Below are 19,483 nucleotides of genomic sequence, written 5' to 3'. Positions count from 1 at the left end.
AGAGCCTGTCCTTGAAGCCTTTGGACATCGATAAGCGCTTCTCTGCCTTTTCCCACTCATCTTCCACCAGTTGTTTTAGTGTCTGATTAACGGGAAAACACTTGCGACGTCTGGTTCTCAGCACGCCAAACATCTCATCCTGAATGGACCGGGGTTGTTGGACGTCTGATACTTCCATAGTGTTACGAACAGCTGTTATTAGTTCCTCCAAATCACAATTGGAAAACTAATACTTCTTTTTGTCATCTTCTAAGAAGACTGGCGTGGACAAATCTGAGATTTCACCTTCAGACATGTCCAAGTCTAATTGGCTTCTGGCCTTGGGGTTTTTTGCCTTCCTCTGGATCAACACAGTAGGATAGACAGGCTGGACTAGATGGACAATGTCTTCATTCGGCCTTACATACTATGTTACTATGTTATGTAAGTCTGACTCATCGGAGTCTGAGGAAGCCAGGTCCTGTGTTCGAGCCCTTTTTACAGGACTTGACGGCCCAGGCGTAGGTTGGGAAGCAGGATCAGTTTTGATTGCCTGGACTTCCTCCCTCGCCATCAGGCGGATACCTTCCATTAAGGATAGTTGTTCCTCCTTAACAATTTTAGATGTGCGCTCGACGCGTACAGGTTTTTTGGTATTATCCCCCAGTTTTTTTGGCGCATAATGTGCCCTTCCTGAGCCTTCTTTTAGATTCCATTTTTTTGGATGCATCCTCCTGCAATGGAAATGCAGGAGAGGCTATTAAATTGGAGAATAATAGTGCAGTTACACTAGGTCTTTTGTCCAAGTGGACTACTTATGCTTGCTACACTTCCCCCGTTTCCTTCCACAGTTTCCATACTTCTGCAGAGCTGGTTAGGAAGAAGTCTTGGCAGAATTCCCAGAAGGGTGAGCTTCCAGGGAAGAAGGCCCCCTTTTATTTTGAATTTGGCGCCTGCCGGAGCGTTCCAGGCAGTTGAGTCCGCTCCCTGCGTCTGAAGTCATCAGTGGCATGCCCAACGTGCACGCTTCACCAGACGACGCACCCAGCAAGCACGGCCCAGTCACTCGCAGGTGCGGCCGCGTCCCCAGCCAACACAGCGCTACCAGCCAACGCTGCACGCCGCTAACAAGCGCGGCCATGTTATCTGCAGGAGCGGCCGCGTTCCCGGCCGACACAGCGCCCTCTGACATGGCCGTCCCAGAGCCACCTTCAGCTGCAAACCACTCCACCTGGTAAGGGCTAGACAAGGGGAAGTCTGTGCTTTGCTGCCACAGCAGAAGCCAGGCTTTTTGTAATTGTATACCCTTTTTTGCCTCCTCGCAGGAATGCGCAGCATTTGTGGAGGGGCCTTCTGCTCTCCAATGCAGGAACCACTGGACATTCCACCCTCCCCCCCCCCCCCCCCCTCCCCAGGGAAGTACGACATTTGCGGGGTGGTGGCGTACGAAGATCTGCCGAATCCAGGTAAGAAATCCATCCTCGGCACACACGGAACTCTTTTTGTGTCCCGTTAGGACAGGAAGAACACTGGAGAATGGCGTTGGGAGGCGGCCTTTTAAACTCTCCTCTTCCTGTCCCAACGAGGTCAAAGGGCAACCTCCATGTGTGCTGTCAGGATGGACGAAGTGGGAAATATGGTTCACGCATGTAATGAATGTCAGTACACATTATAAGAGCTCAGCAGGGGAGGGGGGGCATTGTGACACATCTACTATAGAGACATCACCGCAGTGGAGATGCTGTCCTGTGCAGACCCATGTTGGGAAACATTGCACTGTGATAACACTTCTAGTGATCTGTGAAAATTTGCACTTTTTGTTCTAGCAAAATGTGCTGGAAATAACTTACATCCAAAAAAAGTTCTCAAAAAATACAACTTTATTATTTCTTCATACTTTATGTAATATAATGTTATAATATATAATTTTATTCACCACCGTGTACGACATCCGGGAGATATATGCAACCTCGATACGTGATGGAATGACAAAAAGCAGCAACAGATAGACCACCCAGGAGGAGATTACTCAAGAGGAGACTACTCAAGAGGAGACCTCCCAGGAGGAGACATTTTACCAGTGTGTAAAACATGTCGGTATAAAAAAAAAAATTAAAAAGATTTTGAAAACTGATCCCGAAAACATCTGAAAAGTTCATCTCCTATATAAAACAAACCATACTAAAACCCAGTGTGGTGCGCTCGTCACAGGGCGCCCAGGGCAGAGTCTCTATTGCGCAGCAGGCTGGACTGCTTCTCCATCAGTTTACTGAACAGGCCATTTCTGTTCTTTAAAAGCTGCTGGTGTTTCCCGCACTCCACCACTCGGCCCTGGTCCAGGACGGCCACCGCGTCTGCATTTTGAATGGTTGACAAACGATGTGCAATAATGAGAACAGTCCGTCCCTCCATCAGACGGTCCAGAGCTTCCTGAACAAGGTATTCATTCTCTGCGTCCAGAGCGCTAAGCGGAAACAAAAGCAAAAAGGAATCAAAGAATAAGCAATGATGGAGAAGGCAACAAAAATGTTCAAAGGTTGCTCTATTGTCCAGCAGGGCGGGGATCCTGGGTTCAAATCCAGCCAGGAACAACATCTGCATGGAGTCTATGGGAAGACTTTATTTAAGGCTTGGCTGTCCATGTGCCAAGTGGAGATTTACACTATCATTTATACCAGTGCCTGTAAATACCACTAAATTAGTCAGTCTTGGGAGTCCACGACCCTCCTTAGGGGCCATGCACATTTTTCAAGTGTGATGAGAGAGGCACAAAGAGGCAAAAAGTTGCAAGTGATTTTGCACATGTGCCATAAATTGCTACTTTTTACACCTGGAAACTGGAGTAAAGCCTTTAATAAACCTCCCTAATGTGTATATGACATTTGGTGTACTGGATTGTGAACGCCATTAGCGACAAGGGCTGATGGGAAAGGCAACAACCTCTGTACAGCACTGCAGAATATGTTGGCGATTTATTAGTGGGGGGAGGGAATAAATATGACAAAAGAACATATAAAGCATTGGGCAGAGTCATGTAACGGAGATGCAGGTTCCCGGTCATCAGGTCATTTTCAGTTATTCACCACTTCTAAAACTGCAGATCTTTCCATGATAGCATTTAGGGTTTGTATTCCCACAAATCTGATTAGATCCCAGCAGAGAGAGAACCTCCAAAGAGGTCATTCCAGTCCTGCAGCAAGATCTGAACATGGACCAAATATTTCCATTTACAGTGTGTCAGAGGAGCGATTTGGCCATCTTTGCCATATCTAGAGGGTTAAACTTCTTTTTTTAATGCTCAGGCGACCTTAATATGATCTTACCCCGTCACTTCCAGTCTGACTCTTCCTGGAGTCTCTTCCCGCTGGTTTCTGTACTTCCTGGTCCCTGTTGACATGTGACTGCTGCAGCCAATCATGGACCATGGCAGTAACCGACTACAGACACTGACTGGGTGCATTTGTCATATGTCCAGGCCAACAGGGACCAGGAACTACAGAAACCAGCGGAGGACCCCAGGAAGCATCAGAACAGGAGCAGCAGGGGATGGGTAAGGTAAGTACTACTTCTTTTATCAATTTAAAGCATTCGTATTTTTTTTCCCCCCATTTTAAAGTTTCCGGACATCGATAATCAAGACAACAAGTAACAAATGAGAACGGTTTAAAGGCAGCAACATGTTTGATTTTAGTGATAACTAATAAGATACCTTGTTGCTTCATCCAGAAGAAGAATTCTTGGGTTCTAAAGAAGAGAGAGAAAAAAAAAAAATCACTTAAGAGAATTCTGGGTAAGAGAATCTAATGGGGGTCCAGAATACATTTGGTTTAGCAGTACTGTGGCGCGTCCAAGTACTGAAACTGTAATACAGACCTCAAAGTGCAATTATAGTATACTAGCTGATAAACCAGGCTGTTTACCTGTTGATCGCATGGAAATGTTATGAAGTTGTTGTTACTTCAAAGGAAGCGAGTAATAAAATATGTATACACATAGAGTGTTAGATTCTCCTCAGACTGCATATACTGATGTCCCTCTGCAGAATGTGCCACCCCTCCCTCTCGCCTCACTTTCTACCCATAAAAGGTAATACCTCTTTTTATTCAAATTTATTCCCAGACTGGAGGTTGCAGCCCTTCTTAGCCGTAAAGGCATGTTCCATCCCTGCAGTCCATGGCTGGTTCCTTATGCACTTTACAGCCTTTCAGTATATCCAAACAGAGGCGAGCTAGAGTCTCCTCAGCATATGCACACACAGAGGCGAGCTAGATTCTCCTCAGCATATGCACACACAGAGGCGAGCTAGATTCTCCTCAGCATATGCACACACAGAGGCGAGCTAGATTCTCCTCAGCATATGCACACACAGAGGTAAGGTAGATTCTTCTCAGTATACACACACACACACACACACGTAAGGTAGATTCTCCTCAGTATGCACACACACACACACACACACACACACACACACACACACGTAAGGTAGATTATCCTCAGTATGCACACACACACACACACACACACACACACACACACACACACGTAAGGTAGATTCTCCTCAGTATGCACACACACACACACACACACACACACACACACACACACGTAAGGTAGATTCTCCTCAGTATGCACACACACACACACACACACACACACACACACACACACACACACACACACACACACACACGAGGCAGATTCTGTTCAGTATGCAAATCCTTTTCCTAGGCTTTATGGTTTCTGAGAAAATAACTATCTTATGAACCATGGATTTTTGCACAATTTTTCATGCTTAGAATTGAATATTGAAGTGGCGACCAGTTTTTTTTTTTTTATTTACGACCCAAAGAATGGTCATGCCAAATTTCACGTTTGTGCTGTACAGATGTTTTATTAGTTACACTACATAGGGAGTCACTTACTTTTGCACTTAGAATTGAATAATCAAAGTTGCAACCCCTCTACTTTTCCCATTCACGACCTAAAGAACAGTCGTGTCAAATGTCATGTTTGTACGACAGTAGGAAGTTAGAGAATTAGTGGCAAGTCAGTCAGGGCTTTCGCCTTTATATATCTAGATTATGGATACCAGAAAGCGGCCCTAACCCACTCCCTACCACCTCACGCAAACATAAGTCATGTGGTTGCAAAGGTTGTACGGATCAGAGTCCGCTTGATACTTGGCAGCTATCAGATGTTTTTAACAGCTGGCAGAAACTGCTGCAATAGAAGCTAACTCTGATTGTGGCAAATAACTATTTAGATGCTTTAGTAAAAATTGACTTTGCACCTCAACAGCCAGCCAAAAGGGGAGCCCCCTCTGGCGCTCCATCCACCCCCAACTAGGACATAATTATGCTATACAGAAGGGTTCACATGGCAGCCCAGAGCTTGATAAAGGCTGCAAGGCTGCCATGCATGGATGCCTATTAACCCCGCATGTGGCAGAGCTTAATAGGCATGACTGAAAATTGATATATACAGCAATACTAAAGTATTGCTGTATATAGTACACGTGATCAAATGATTGCAAGTATAAAGTTCCTTATGAGGACTAAAAGAAAAATGTTTAAGAACATTTTTAAAACAGTACAAAAATAAAAAATATTAACAGTTTAAGCAAAAGTTTAAAATAAAAAAGATGTTTGGAAAACCGTTAAAAAACGTTTTTCATTTAAAAAAAAATTTAACCCCTTAGTGACCACCCTATAGTGTTTTTACGTCCTGCAGCTGCAGGACGTGTATGGAGGGAGGTAGCGCCGCTATCTCCCTCCATACAGCGTGGGCGTCAGCTGTTTATTACAGCTCGGCCGATCGCGGCTATTAACCCTTTAAATGCCGCTGTCAATTCTGACAGCGGCATTTAAATCCCCCGAACAGCGTCCCGCACGGCCCCCCCGCGGTGAGATCGGGGGAGCCGTGCATGTGTCATGGCAGCCGGGGGCCTAATGAATGGCCCCAGGGCTGCCTTAGCAGACTGCCTATCAAGCTATCCACACAGGGTGGCTTGATAGACTGCCTGTAAAAAAGCAGTATGACGTAATGCTATAGCATTACGTCATACTGCAGGAGCGATCAAAGCATCGCATGTTAAAGTCCCCCAGTGGGACTTCAAAGTAAAGTAAAAAAAAAAAAAGATCAATAAAGTTTTTTAAATTGTAAAAAAAAAAAAAAAAAAAAAGTTATAAAAGTTTAAATCACCCCCCTTTTGCCATATCAATTACTAAAAATCTAAATCATAAAATAAAAATATGTATTTGGTATCGCCGCATCCATAAAAGTCCCATCTATCAAAGTAGTGCATTATTTTTCCTGCACGGTGAACGTCGTCCGATAAAAAAAATATAAAAAATGCAAGAAATACACTTTAGTTACCCTGTCTTCCAGAAAAAATGCAATAAAAAGCGATCAAAAGGTTGTATGTATTCCAAATTTATACTATCGGAAACTACAGGACATCCCGCAAAAATTGAGCCCTTGCACAACTACGTCGACAGGCTTACTCATCTTATTATGTTATACATAGGGCATAACACCTCCATAGACTTGAACTGCATCACACAGTATGCAGCAACATTCGGACACATACTCATGTCAAAACCTGAGTAATATGAATTCTTCCAAGCAAAAAAAGGTTTGTGCTCCCCACGTGCCAAAGGTAGATGATTGAGCCACTAAAACGGAATCCGATATTCCAAGCATCCCATTATATCTAGCTATGAATAAGAACTCTGTTCGAAACATGTAAATGCAAAAAGAAAAAAAAATGGAAGAGGCTTTTAGCCATGATATCAAAATAAATGCTGTGATTGGTGCATCCAGTGCTGCTCTGATTGGCTGAGCCCTCAGCCAATCACAGCCAGCGCTTCCTGGAGGCGGGGATTTTTCAATACTCTGCCACAAGATTAGCTGAAGAGAAGTGCCGGGGACCAGGAAGAACACGCGGCCAGGCTGACAGCGATTCTAGATGAAGTTTTTTTTCTTTTTACTGCAGCTAGGGCTTATTTTCAAAGCACCCTTTTCCCTCCTCGAAAACTCTCACATGTGGTGCTACAAAATCATGCGACTTTGTATCACCATTTGCAACTTTGCAGGGCTACAAAATCACAGTATGGCTGAAAGAAAATGCAGCAATATCGCATGGATCAGCAATGCAATATCGCTGCGATTTTCTCGCAGCAATGTCATGTTGACCGTATGAAGGATGCCTTAGGAAGAAATGGTCTTGTCCTTGGTCCGTGTCTGATACTTTGGTTTCAGGTCAAGGGGGTCAATTGCAAATCGAGACACGAACATAAACAGGTGTCAGGTCAAGGGGGCCAACTGCAAAACGAGACACAAACATAAACAGGTGGAGCACTGTTTCTGGAAAGAAGGAAGTAGAACCTTCCTTGTAATCTTTCCGGAAGGAAGGTCAATGAAATAAAAGACCGTTGAGCTTCCAAATGGCCAGCGCTTAGTAATGGATACATGATATCTAATGTAATATACGTGATTATGTCACCTGTAGATACAAACCACTTTGACCGTTCTGTCACGTTTGTCTTAGTCATTCCCCTTCATACAACCTCAATAACAATCCTGTAACCAGACTATGATCCTGCCTGAAGACCCTGCAGGAACAGTCATGTATCTGGTCAGAAGACGACCTACCTTAAGCAATGCTCTGGCAATGGCGATTCTTTGCTTCTGTCCACCTGAAAAATATAAAAAAATGAATAAATAAATATAGTGGATGCAGATCTCATCTCAATGGGCGATGAAAAAACTACATTTTAAACTTCAGATTTTGATTACTGAAGACCTGAACTAAAAAGTGACTAAGTTCAGTCCTAATTGGGATCCTTGGTCTAACCGAGCCAGCACACACTTGATTGGTCCATTAGGAGCATCATCACTGCACAATGTAGATCCAGACGCAGTATGATGGGGAACTGCCATTACACCGATCTCCATATGAATGCCGGAGACTGAAGTTAATAACCGTCATCACATCCTGGCAGCGAAGCCATCAGATCAGTGTCGATCATGTTCCTAGCAGCCCATACACCAGTATCTGACAATGCGAGGGTCACAATGAGGAAACAAAAACTATAACAACCTTTCATTACCCTCTTTCCTACACCGAGGTGCAGATTTCAGAGAGGGACATCAAAGCACAGCGCACACTTCAGTTCACGCAAATACTGTAGCATTCATTGATGCTCCGGTGGCATCACTCAATGATCATGGTCCTGCTTCATTTCACACTGTGTTTGAAAAAGGGCCGGTGGCCCAAAATGTTGGTCCTTCTTGGTGTAGCTTAACTGTGGCTTTAATAAATTCTAAACTATTTGTATGAATCAAAGTCTGTGCCATCCTACTCTGATATTTGGTGCCTTGGTATAAGAGAGACAGAGACAGATTGGGATTTATTTTTACGTCTTACTGTAACCCTCCAGTTTGTGCTTGGGGTACGGTTGGCTTGATGGCTCCACAGCCAGGATTAGATAAGAGAAGTTTCTGTTTATTTTAGTCCTTTGTATCTGCATGGAAATCGGTGTACCAACAATTCCCCATCATACCTTTCTGGGTCTACATCATGTGGAGGGAATGCTCAAAATGGACCAATTGCAGTCATCTGTAGGAGCACTGAAGACTTTGGACTTGGCACCAGCCTTTTTTGGGTTATTTACAGAGCGATCGCTGTGTTGGCCAAGTAGAATAAAATAACACAGCATCAAAGAAAAATAAACAAATGGTGGAGAAAGAGGAGAAGAGTCAGAGTTACAAAAAAAACTTTCCATCACGTTCGAGAATTCAAGAGACGCAAAGAGAAAAAGATCTCCAACCAGATGATTTGGGCCTTTTCTCTTGCTGAAGTCTACTTTGTGCTCCACAATAGGGAGGGGGTCATACATGGTCCAGAAAACCATCAGAAACTACAAGTTTGGTTTGTGCAAACTACTTTAACCCCTTCCCGCTCCAGGACGTACATTTACGTCCTGGAGCGTCGTGGTATGTATGCAGAAAGGTCGCGGGGCGACCTCTCTACATACAGCACGGGCGTCAGCTGTTTAGTACAGCTGACACCTGCGGGCAATAGCCGCGATCGTCCCCTGGGGACTCAAAAGTAAAGTGAAAAAAAGAGCAATAAAGTTTTTTTTACAAAAGTTTAAATCGCCCCCCTTTTTTCATATCTATAATTAAAAAGTCTAAATAATAAAATAAAAATACATATCTGATATCGCCGCGTCCATAAAAGTCCAATCTATCAAAGTAGTGCATTATTTTTCCTGCACGGTGAACGTCGTCCGAAAAAAATAAAAATAAATAAAGAACGCCAGAAATGCACTTTTTCAGTCACCCTGTCTCTCAGAAGAAACGCAATAAAAAGCGATCAAAAAGTCATACGTATTCCAAATTAGTACTAACGGAAACTACAGGACATCCCACAAAAAAATGAGCCATCACTGAACTACGTCGACGAAAAATAAAAAAAGTTATTGCGCGCACAAGATGACCGCAGAAAATACTTGAAAAAAATTAAATGTCTTTGAAAAAAAAAAAACGCAAAAAACAAGCCTTCATACAGCGACATTGATGGATAAATAAAGGAGTTATGATTTTTTTTTAAGGGGGGGGAGGAAAAAACGAATATGGCAAAAAAAAGGGGGGGGTTAACGTTAATGGGACACTGACAACTTGTAAGATCAAGCTGTACTACTGGAAAGGAGTCTGCAGTGGCCTCCAGTGAGATGGACATGACAACCATCCACTTTCATAATCTACCATCTTGAGTAGGACAACCCACCTTCACTGAATGCACTAGTTGCCATCAGGTCTATAAGTATATCCGTTCTGGATGGCTACTTGCAGACCTTGAGCTGGTCGTACCTGACAGAAGAACACCTTTTTCCCCGACAACGGTGTCAAACCCCTTTGGAAAATGTTCAATGAATCCCATGGCGTTGGCAACTTCGGCCACCCTCTGGATCTGCTCTTGTGTGACAGTAGACGGGTCTTCTGCTCCGTAAGCGATATTCTCCGAAATAGAGCAGGAAAACAAAACTGGTTCCTGTAGCAATGACAAAGGAAAAGGCCATAAGATAGTAAAATCCTCCCGCAACTTTTCTCACCACAACTGGGACTAAGAAAATACATACGGTAGAGTTGTGCAAAGTGTAGATTAGAACAGCTGGGGAGCAGATTGTACATTATGGGGGTGGATAACATTGTGATGGGCAACACCTCATTGTCCAAAAATATATTGTGGGTTTTGCAGGACCAGAGACTTCCAAAAGGGGGCTGAGGAGTGACAAGACAGTCTAATGCCAGAGAGACTATCCTGCTAAACCAGTGCAGCCTTAACCCCTTGAGTGGCACGCCCGGAAATTTTCCTGGACGAGCTCAACTGCCCATAGCGATATAGCCCGGAAGATTTCCGGGCTATGTATCACTATGGGAGCTGCAGAGCACAATGCCACAAGCTGTGACAGTGTGCTCTGCCTGCACAGACCCACAGAGAACAAAGCAAGGGCTTTGAAAAACCAGCAGAAGATATTGCCTATCTGCCGGCAATCTCCTGCTTCTAAGTCTCCTGCTTTGTTTATAGGTTGCCATACAGACCATCGGCTTGTCAAAAGCAAGCCGATGGTCTCTGTGGCAGGGAGAGCTAGTGCTTGGCTTCCTTTACTTGGTAAAAAAAATTCAAAAATACAAATCACACATGTGGTATCCGTGTGCGTCGTAATGACCCAGAGAAGGAAGTTAATGCATTATTTAACCCCTTAATGACATGGCCCCTTTTTTTCTTTTTTCCCCATTTCTTTTTTTCCTCCCTCCTGTTTAAAAAAAAAAAAATCACAACTTGTCCCGCAAAAAAACAAGCCCTCATATGGCCATGTCAATGGAAAAATGAAAAAGTTATGGCTCTTGAAACGCAACTGCAAAACTAGTTGAAATTCAATGATTAGACCATTTTAAAAAACCTGCCCTGGTGGGTCTGACAGGGTGGTAGGAAACCCGCTACTCAAGGGGTTAATGGACCACAAAGACAAGCCACCTTATCATCACCTCGGTATGTGTCACCTCAATAGAGGGAAGAGAATGCACCTCATTACTATGTACACGGAAAATATTAATGGAGTGTGGGAGGTCAGTGATGCTTCAGCTTTGCTTTCTTCTTTGTTTTTACACCAAAACCCTTATTCTCTGCATTACCAAGGTGACACGAGAACGTTGTTTATGTAGAAACTGAGCTGCATCACACATCATCTCACTTCCATGAGCTACTTTGACACAGAGCCCAACCCAAGTCACAGACTATCCAAGGCTGGACGGGCGTCAGCACACTATAAATAAAGGGTGGTGATGATTACCTGGCTGACAGTGCCAATCTTAGACCGTAACCAAAGTGGGTTGAGTTGACGCATGTCATGGCCATCAATATAGATGGATCCTGGGAAAACAAATAGCAAATAAAATTATATTCCAGGTAAATGACAGTACGACCATGCTTAGCCTATTGTGCGAGAAGACTGGTAGGAAAAACAGAAGAAGAAAAAAAAAAAACGGTGCAGGAATGATGAAGTGTCCCACGTCTTCAATTCTGTATCGAACCGGCACTTACCTGTACTGGGATCATATAGCCTTAATAGCAGTGAAACTAGTGTGGATTTTCCAGAGCCACTTGGTCCCACCACTGCCATGACTGATCCTGGGGGGACGGAGAGGTTCAGACTTTGGAATATAGGAGCATCTAGCCGGCTGGGGTACACAAAGCTGACGTCCCGGAAATCCAAGGCACCTTTAAATTTTTCTGGTGTAATCTCTAAACCCTCTGTAATGGCCAACATAGAAGTGATAGAGAATCATAAGTCAGACAGGCATCGTAATTCATCATCAGTTTTATCAGATGCCAGTCATCAATCACATCAACATCACTGTCACCACCATTAGTTAGATATCAGTTATCAGCCATTACAAGTCCTCATCATTATCACCATCCATCAGCCATCATTCATCATCACCATCATTATATTTGATAACATAGCATCATTACCATCCTCTCAAATCACTCTTCATCCATCAGTCATCATCCACGATTCATGGATGATGGGGATGACAGACGATTCATCAATCACCAGCAGCTGTAATCATGAGCCATCATCATGTTTAAATCGCATCCTCATCCTCTCTACAATTGCAACGGCCGAGCTAGGTGCGTAAAAGTGGGGGAGACCACAGGGATTGCAAGGTGGTTGTCACAGGTGGCTCTGTAATCCCTCTCGACAATGACGGAAATGATGCTCTGCCCAGCTGTCGCACAGTGGTACAAATAATGTACGAGGGTACGTTTAAAGTAAACAGTTGTTTTGTCTCGGGTGACGCCAATACTCCCACCTGAAAACCCAAATGTAGCGATGGCGAAATAACTTGAGACAAGTCCCGTAGCTTGTATAAGTAAGCTGGGAGCATGCAGTTTTACTGAAGCTTTTTGAAACAAACAGTTGAAATCCACTTAGACTTTGCAGCATTACAAGGATTTAGCAGAGCTGGCGACGATGCAGTAAATTAACACGTTAAAAACAGTAGATTTGCGTGCGTCTGTCTGTCTCTCTCATCAATTATGATGTGTCATCAATCACAAATGATCACACATTGTACCCATCAATCAATTGCAAATGTAATCTTTAGCATCCATCACTCATAATCCATGAATCATCTATCATAATGTTTAATCACACATATCCTCCATGAATAATCATTCTCCCGCAATCATGCAAAAATCACCCATTATGTTCAGTCACAGACATAATCTTCACTACACTCTTACCCATCAATCACCATCTTTTATTAATCATCAGTCACCAGCAATCGCATTCTTTGTCATCTATCACTCACATATCATGAATTCTCCACTCTGTGCTATTCACATATCATACTCACTACTACCCTCCACAAATTAGCATTCATTATTTTTAATCACACATTATCATCCTCCGCACTACCATGCGGGGGTTTGGCATAATGAACAGTGGTTTTTTCAGTATTTTTGTCATTTTTAATAACTTTTATGTAGCTGGGTCTTAATTTTTGGGTTTTCTCATTAATATGTACTTACATTATCATTCTTGGTAGATTAAAAAAAAGATTCAGTATTTCAATTATCAGTATTTGGGGCGGGTTGCGCTCTTTTTAAAATAAATTCATCAAATCATACAACAATTCATGTACATAGTAACATAGTATGTTAGGCTGAATGAAGACAATGTCCATCTAGTCCAGCCTATATTTGCCAATATGGTTGTTTTTATGATATACGAGTGCTGGAAGTTCTTTCTTAAATACCAGTATTGTGCATTGCATTGATGCTGTTGCCTGCATCCAGCAGTATTTTGGTGACCCGACTGGTCTGGTATAGTGGCGGTCCTGCGTGGTGGGCACCTTTCTTTCTGATCACGCTCTCAGGCATTGTCTGGTCGCCTTCCGTGCATGTGCAGCCCAGATCCCATACATCACTTATTATAGGCAGCTGGGATCAGGCGTCACATACGATGGGATGGCGCGGTTTTCTCGCGGAGAGGTGTAGCCGGTAGGCAGGCACTTTACTTCCTACATGATTGGCCGGGTAGTATGAGCCTCACAGGTAGGCGGCATTTTTCTGGGGTTTTTAGAACCTCCGCTAGAAGGATTCAGCTGAGCTCCTCATTTGCCACCAGTCCACCATCAGGACTGCTGGTGCTTTGTCTGCAGTATTGGATAGGATCTCTTGGCTGCCTCTTGGAAAGGTTTTCATTAATATCCTTAAAATGCCTTAGCCATAATTCCATCTTGTTCAGCGACTGTCATCTACCCTTTTATAGTTTCAATCAAGTTAACGCATCGAGCAGGAGAATCATCATATATGGAGAGTTTATATTAAACCATCTAAGATATTAGGGACATTTATTGCCATCAAATAATTTTTCCAGCTACAGATCTAGCTATAGACAGTCAGATTATTGGCCTTGCCACATCATCACTAGTAAGATCTTCTATCTCACGTAGCAGTGAGCATCATCTACAGACATAACGTATAGACCGTCGGGACATTAGAAGATTATTTAGACTTATGCCCAACTTTTTGATTTCCTTCTAAGGGAGAATGAGGTGGGACTGGGTCTTGGTATTCCTTTTTTGGGAGATGTGAAGATCTGAATGGTACATTTAGTTGGATGTGAGCCTTATCAACATCCCCTGGTACACAATAATTCAGACTCCACATCCTTCCCATGTTTACAGCTTTAGTTTCTTCTTTTTGTTTCTTTTCCATCTTTTTATAATGGGATTTGACCAATATACCGCGGAGTGATCACTATTCCTCTAACCTTACCAGATGAGTTTGTCCCTTCTGTGATAAAGGTGGAATATCTTATCGTTATCCTTTTTTTCCTCTGGCTGGGTCACACTATATTTTAATATTTTTTGTCTGGATCATATGATATTGTTTCCTTTTTGGACATTGTCCATTTAGCATTTGCTCCCCCCTTTTTTTTTTAATAAAGTTGAAATTTTAGTGGGACCTTTCAGGGAATTTTCAGGCATCACCATCATCAGTCACCAAACAATTGTAATCTTTAGCATCCATCAGTCATAAATCATTAATTAGTGACATGGGAAGGAATCTTTAACCCTTGTGTGCACAGCAATGCTATATAGAATGAGTATTGCCCGCTCATGGATACATTCTCCCTGGTTTGTCTCTCCAGCCACGATATGCAGGTCTCCAACTTATCTTTGTACTTACCATTGAAAGGCATCACAGGCTTCCGGTCCAGCAGTTCCCAGATACGGGAACCGGCGCCGAATCCCTTCATCAGCTCCGAATAGAAAGAACTGAGGCCTGGAATACAAAGTGCGGCCATAAATACATTACTTCCAGGCAATTACAGCTGCATCGGATATGAGGCCAGCCGCAGATAGTCCCCGTATCTACAGGTTAGAGATTAGTCTCCAGGTAACTATCTCCCTCCCAGGTGCGCAGCTAATTCCTCATCATTGGCCCAGGTGCAAAGGTTCTGCTGTACATCGAGTGCAGAAATCGTGCAGCTATCCTCCCATGGAAATGGTCAATTAGTGTAATTAGTTCAATGTGTGCAGGAAAAATGGAGCATGCTGGGTATTTTTTTATGTGAACGGAGAGCGCACACAACATTCACCTATGTGAACGAACCTATTGAAATCAACTTACTGCGTATTGCACACGCAAATTTTATGTGTGCGAAACGCTGCACAAATACGTTCATGCGGTTCCGTTCTTAGGTGCCGATTTGGCCGCAGAAAATACAGAGTGAATGCAATCTAAAGCCCAAAGCACAATAAAATTGTGCACGTACTACACTTACAAACATACAGCCCATGTTTACACAGAAAGATATAGGTATATATTATATACAGATGTGCATATACACACAAACGCAGGCTTTCATACATACAAACAAAGCAAGGCACACTTCTACACCTCATGGTGCACATGTGATATGTTCCTTCTTAGTTCCAACAGTAAAGAAGCAGAGCAGCACCATGCTGCATTGGCAGTCGGCACCGGCATTGTGATCAGGTTCCGCTCCCACCCCTTCCTCCTATGTCTAGTAGGCAGATGCATGTCAGCCACACATAGCAAGGAGGCTCTGCCCCTCAAGTGGCAACTCAGTGATGGACCCTGTATCTGACCAACCCTGCTGTACCACCACAGACAGTTTGTCGGGAGGCCACGAGAGTGTACTGGTCTGGCTCCCATAGTGTAGTATTAATATTATTAAGTGCAGGTCATTTGGTGTGGTGAAGGGGACCTGCAGGCCCCTCTGGTTTACGGGCCTGGTCACAACTGCAACCATTATAGCTATACCACTGCTCCTTCCTTCTCTAAGGATGGAAAGTATCACAGGACTTCTCCGAAACTGATGTATCTGCGAGTGCCCGCAGCTCATAGGTCCCGAGAGTCAGCGAATCTTCACATTGCATAAGGTTTCTGTTACGTTCTAAATACCATGTTTAATATTTTGCTTACCTCCAATGCTGATCCCCACCCAGAAGGCGTACATCAGGAAGGAGGACAGCTCGCCCACTGTCATTTGCGCTGCGCCTGTCAGTAGGCCCCCTTTATATAGCACGGCCAGCACTATGAGGTTCCCCGACAGGCCAGTCTGCAGGACACAAACACAGAGCAGATTTGTGATTAATACCAGAATAAAAGGGAAGAGTACAGAAAGCCACCAATGCGAGTAAGGACCCCACAATGACGGATGGCGATGGAGAGCAACAATATAGACATCATGTCAATACTTACAAGGCCAAAGAAACCGGCCCGGGCAAAAGCCTCCTTATAGGCCAAGTCCAGGACGTAGTCCACTTTACCGTCGTACTTCTTCATTTCCAGCATCTCCTTCCCAAAAGCTCGCACCGTCCGGATGTTCCCAATACGCTCCTCCGAAAGCTGAGGGAGAGCAAAGTATGGAGATGAAAGTGCAACCCCAGGGTCGCCAAGAAAAGAGCCACCCAAGGGTCGCCAAGAAATGGGAGGGAAATGAGGTCTCTTACTCTGCACAAGGGTCTCAGCAGGTAACATGCAGGAATAGAGCGGAAATAAACTGCCAAAGCCAACGAAACTCAATCAAACCTATGAAATGAGAAGAGAGTCCCCGAGAGTAGAGTAACAAACCCGCATCCACAGAGCAGATACCTGAGTGGCTTCAGCAAGTGAGTCTTGGGTCAGTTTCGAGACTTTTCGTAAATATCTCCCATAAATCACTGCGACAATGGCGAGTGGTGGGACGATGCTCAGAACAAACATGGCCAGTTGTGGAGAAACAAAGAACTGGAAGAAAAACACATGATATTAAATGTATATATGTATCTGCCCGTCTATGGTGAGCAGTCATTATAGATCATACACATGCAGCGTTACCATCATCCCCACTCCGACAGACGCCTGCGCCAGGGCTCTCAGTCCATCCGACAGGTTCTCCGTGACCGACCTGCCAATTAGAATTGTATCTGATGACAATCGGTTGATCAGCTCCCCGGTACGAGTCTGGTCAAAGAAGCCGACCTCCTGCTTCAGCAGTGAGGAGAAGAGTGAGGAGCGCAGCCCGCGGACGATCCGCTGTCCTGAGGGAGGAGCCACAAAAGTGTCCGTTAGAGAGAGGATGAGATGTGATCATTAGTGATGTAGGTGTCTGTGACTGCCTCTGCTGATCTAGGCATAGAATGGCTATAAAGGGCAGTTAGCACTCTTCATCTCCCTCATACTCGACCTCGGCAGTGGTCACGCACCCCACACTGCGCGGCCCTACAGTCACGCACTCCGCCATGTACCTGAGATTTGCATAAGGTAGACACGGATCCCATTGGCCGCAGCTCCACAGAAGAAGACCCCGCACAGTAAGGCACACAGTGATGTAAGGCTGGACGTCAGATCCTGGGTGGGATTGGAGTAGATTACATCAATTACTTTTCCAAGGAAGAATGGAGCCGACATGGTGATTACACTGGAGACGGCGAGGAAGCTGACCGCAGCTGCAGGAGGAAGACAGAGCTCCATTATTACTGTGATTCCTGATGTCTCTCATAGTCATACTGTACATATGGCATATCATGAAAAGACATGACCCGGTCCTGGTTTCCAGTCGGGAAGTAAATGCATAGGAATAGCTATTCTCCGCAATAATGACTAGCAGACAGGGAAGCAGTCAGTAAGCAGGATCAGTCAGAACCCCATTACTAGGACGACCAATGATCATACTCGTTGCTATCGACCAAGTGTGTGCTGTGGAAGCTCCCTGAGCTCCTGTTGAGAGGTGATGAATGTTGGATTCTCACCGTTAGCCCATTACGGATACTGGTGTAGTGTACAGAAGTTAATTTACAGAATTTCCTAGACATTTTCTGAAGGATCTGTGTATGTCTTGTGCCTATGTGTTGTCAGTGTCTTCTATGTGAGCGGATTTGATGTGTATTGCATAGCTGCAGCACTGAATGGGTTACTGTCTGGGTTTTGTCTGGAAATGTATCTTCTGTATGTCATATGACCTTGTGATATATATGTGGGTCCAAGGTGCATGATTGGGCTTTTTCCCCGCTGTCTTCTTCCAGTCTTGTACTTGGGGTTACCTAGGAGAGGAACCTGTCTTCACACAGACACCTTTAGTCTGTGTGTAGGGAAGATAAAGGAAGCGGAGTGCATGGTATGTATGTGTCCTGGGTTCCTTCTACCCAAGCCTCGTAACTAGGAGCAAGAGAAGAGTCACAAGTTTGAGAGACCCCACTGTGCAGCATCGAGTGTACTATCCCGTGAGTGTGTACCGGTAGAGAGCTGGCGTGTGTAAGAAAACTGTCCAGAAACAGAGACCCGCATTAACTAGGCCTGTGAAATCCCTCTGGCTTCCCATGTTTCCTCTGTGTCACACCATGAGTCCTCCTGCACGAGTGTCTTGCCGGTAGATACAAATTGTTACGGACCGTTTCAAGTTTGTTCATGTTCTTCTGCAAGTAAACGGCTTTACCGATCATTCCTGGTTCAGCCTTTAAAAGTCAACTCTGTGTGTGTTGGCTCTTTATTACATCTTCTGGAATTCACCAGAGAGGACGGTGGTGTCACACGTGACAAAGGACTAAGGTAAACCGCATTTGGGTTATCCCCATTTAATAGCCTGTCCTCGGCCACTGGGATGTGTCCCTGGTTACCCTCCGGGTGGGAGACAGTAGAGCCCCGTGACAAGGCCCAAACTCTATCCCGCTGTCTCCTTGGGTGGGGCCCGCTCCTGGGGCGCTGCACTGGTACAGGACGGACAACCCATTGACATCATGGAGGCCACCGCCACCAGCGACACCATATAGATAATTCTACTGTTGGACATTTTCTCAATCTGATTATAACAAGGACTACATTGACAATTAGTTCTACATACTCGGGGAGGGGTATGCTGGCCAACTGTAGCGTGTTCATTGGGGGGGGGGGGTCTTGACTCTTTCTTGAAAGCAGATGTTGAGGGAAGAGTCAGGCATGTTGGATTTCAATACACCAAATCCTTCTAGTCTCAGGGGAGATAAGTGGTGCCCAGCAGGGGCTTCCTCCCCTCTCTACAGTTGAAAAAAAATATAGGAGCTTCTTTAGTAATACTGAAAAGTTAGACAGCGCAAACTTAAGGTCCTTTTAGACAAGTTGATTCTCGTTTGAACAAGTAACGTCAGCGCTAGCTCGTTAGCTCTCGAGCAGCGAAGTGTTCAGTCTTTCATATTCACTGTAATAGTGAGTGAGAGGAAGCGAACGAGCCAATGATGGTCTTTACGTCTGAATTAAATAAACGACCAACAAAAAGCAAACGATTCATTGACTTTCATTTCAAAGATTTATTTGAACAAAAATAGTTCCATCTAAGAGCACCTTTAGACCCGGCAGTCTTAGACCAGAGAGCTTTAAAATTCGTCAGATTTATCATTCATTGATAAATCTGGCATATTCTAAGTTTAGACCATCTAT

At 44.3% G+C, this 19,483-nt stretch overlaps 1 protein-coding gene across 1 annotated transcript in view; it reads right to left on the bottom strand.

The window, feature by feature from the left end:
* Window positions 1-1,841: 1,841 nt before the first annotated feature.
* The window catches only part of ABCB10 (ATP binding cassette subfamily B member 10), a 32,147-nt gene continuing 14,505 nt past the window's right edge, over window positions 1,842-19,483 (bottom strand). The window contains exons 2-13 of the mRNA XM_066577042.1: window positions 17,320-17,520; window positions 16,910-17,112; window positions 16,685-16,819; window positions 16,292-16,438; window positions 16,013-16,148; window positions 14,750-14,845; window positions 11,591-11,800; window positions 11,340-11,419; window positions 9,856-10,036; window positions 7,633-7,676; window positions 3,689-3,723; window positions 1,842-2,443 (exon numbers count right to left, since the gene is read on the bottom strand). Coding sequence (XP_066433139.1) covers window positions 2,185-2,443; window positions 3,689-3,723; window positions 7,633-7,676; window positions 9,856-10,036; window positions 11,340-11,419; window positions 11,591-11,800; window positions 14,750-14,845; window positions 16,013-16,148; window positions 16,292-16,438; window positions 16,685-16,819; window positions 16,910-17,112; window positions 17,320-17,520 — 1,727 coding nt within the window. The 3' untranslated portion in view covers window positions 1,842-2,184. The remainder of the gene's footprint in view (window positions 2,444-3,688; window positions 3,724-7,632; window positions 7,677-9,855; window positions 10,037-11,339; window positions 11,420-11,590; window positions 11,801-14,749; window positions 14,846-16,012; window positions 16,149-16,291; window positions 16,439-16,684; window positions 16,820-16,909; window positions 17,113-17,319; window positions 17,521-19,483) is intronic.

Source organism: Eleutherodactylus coqui, chromosome 8 (genome assembly GCF_035609145.1).
Source record: "Eleutherodactylus coqui strain aEleCoq1 chromosome 8, aEleCoq1.hap1, whole genome shotgun sequence".
In the NCBI taxonomy this organism is placed as follows: domain Eukaryota; kingdom Metazoa; phylum Chordata; class Amphibia; order Anura; family Eleutherodactylidae; genus Eleutherodactylus; species Eleutherodactylus coqui.
Note: the sequence above shows the minus strand (reverse complement) of the source record. Positions and strands in the feature narration are given on the sequence as shown.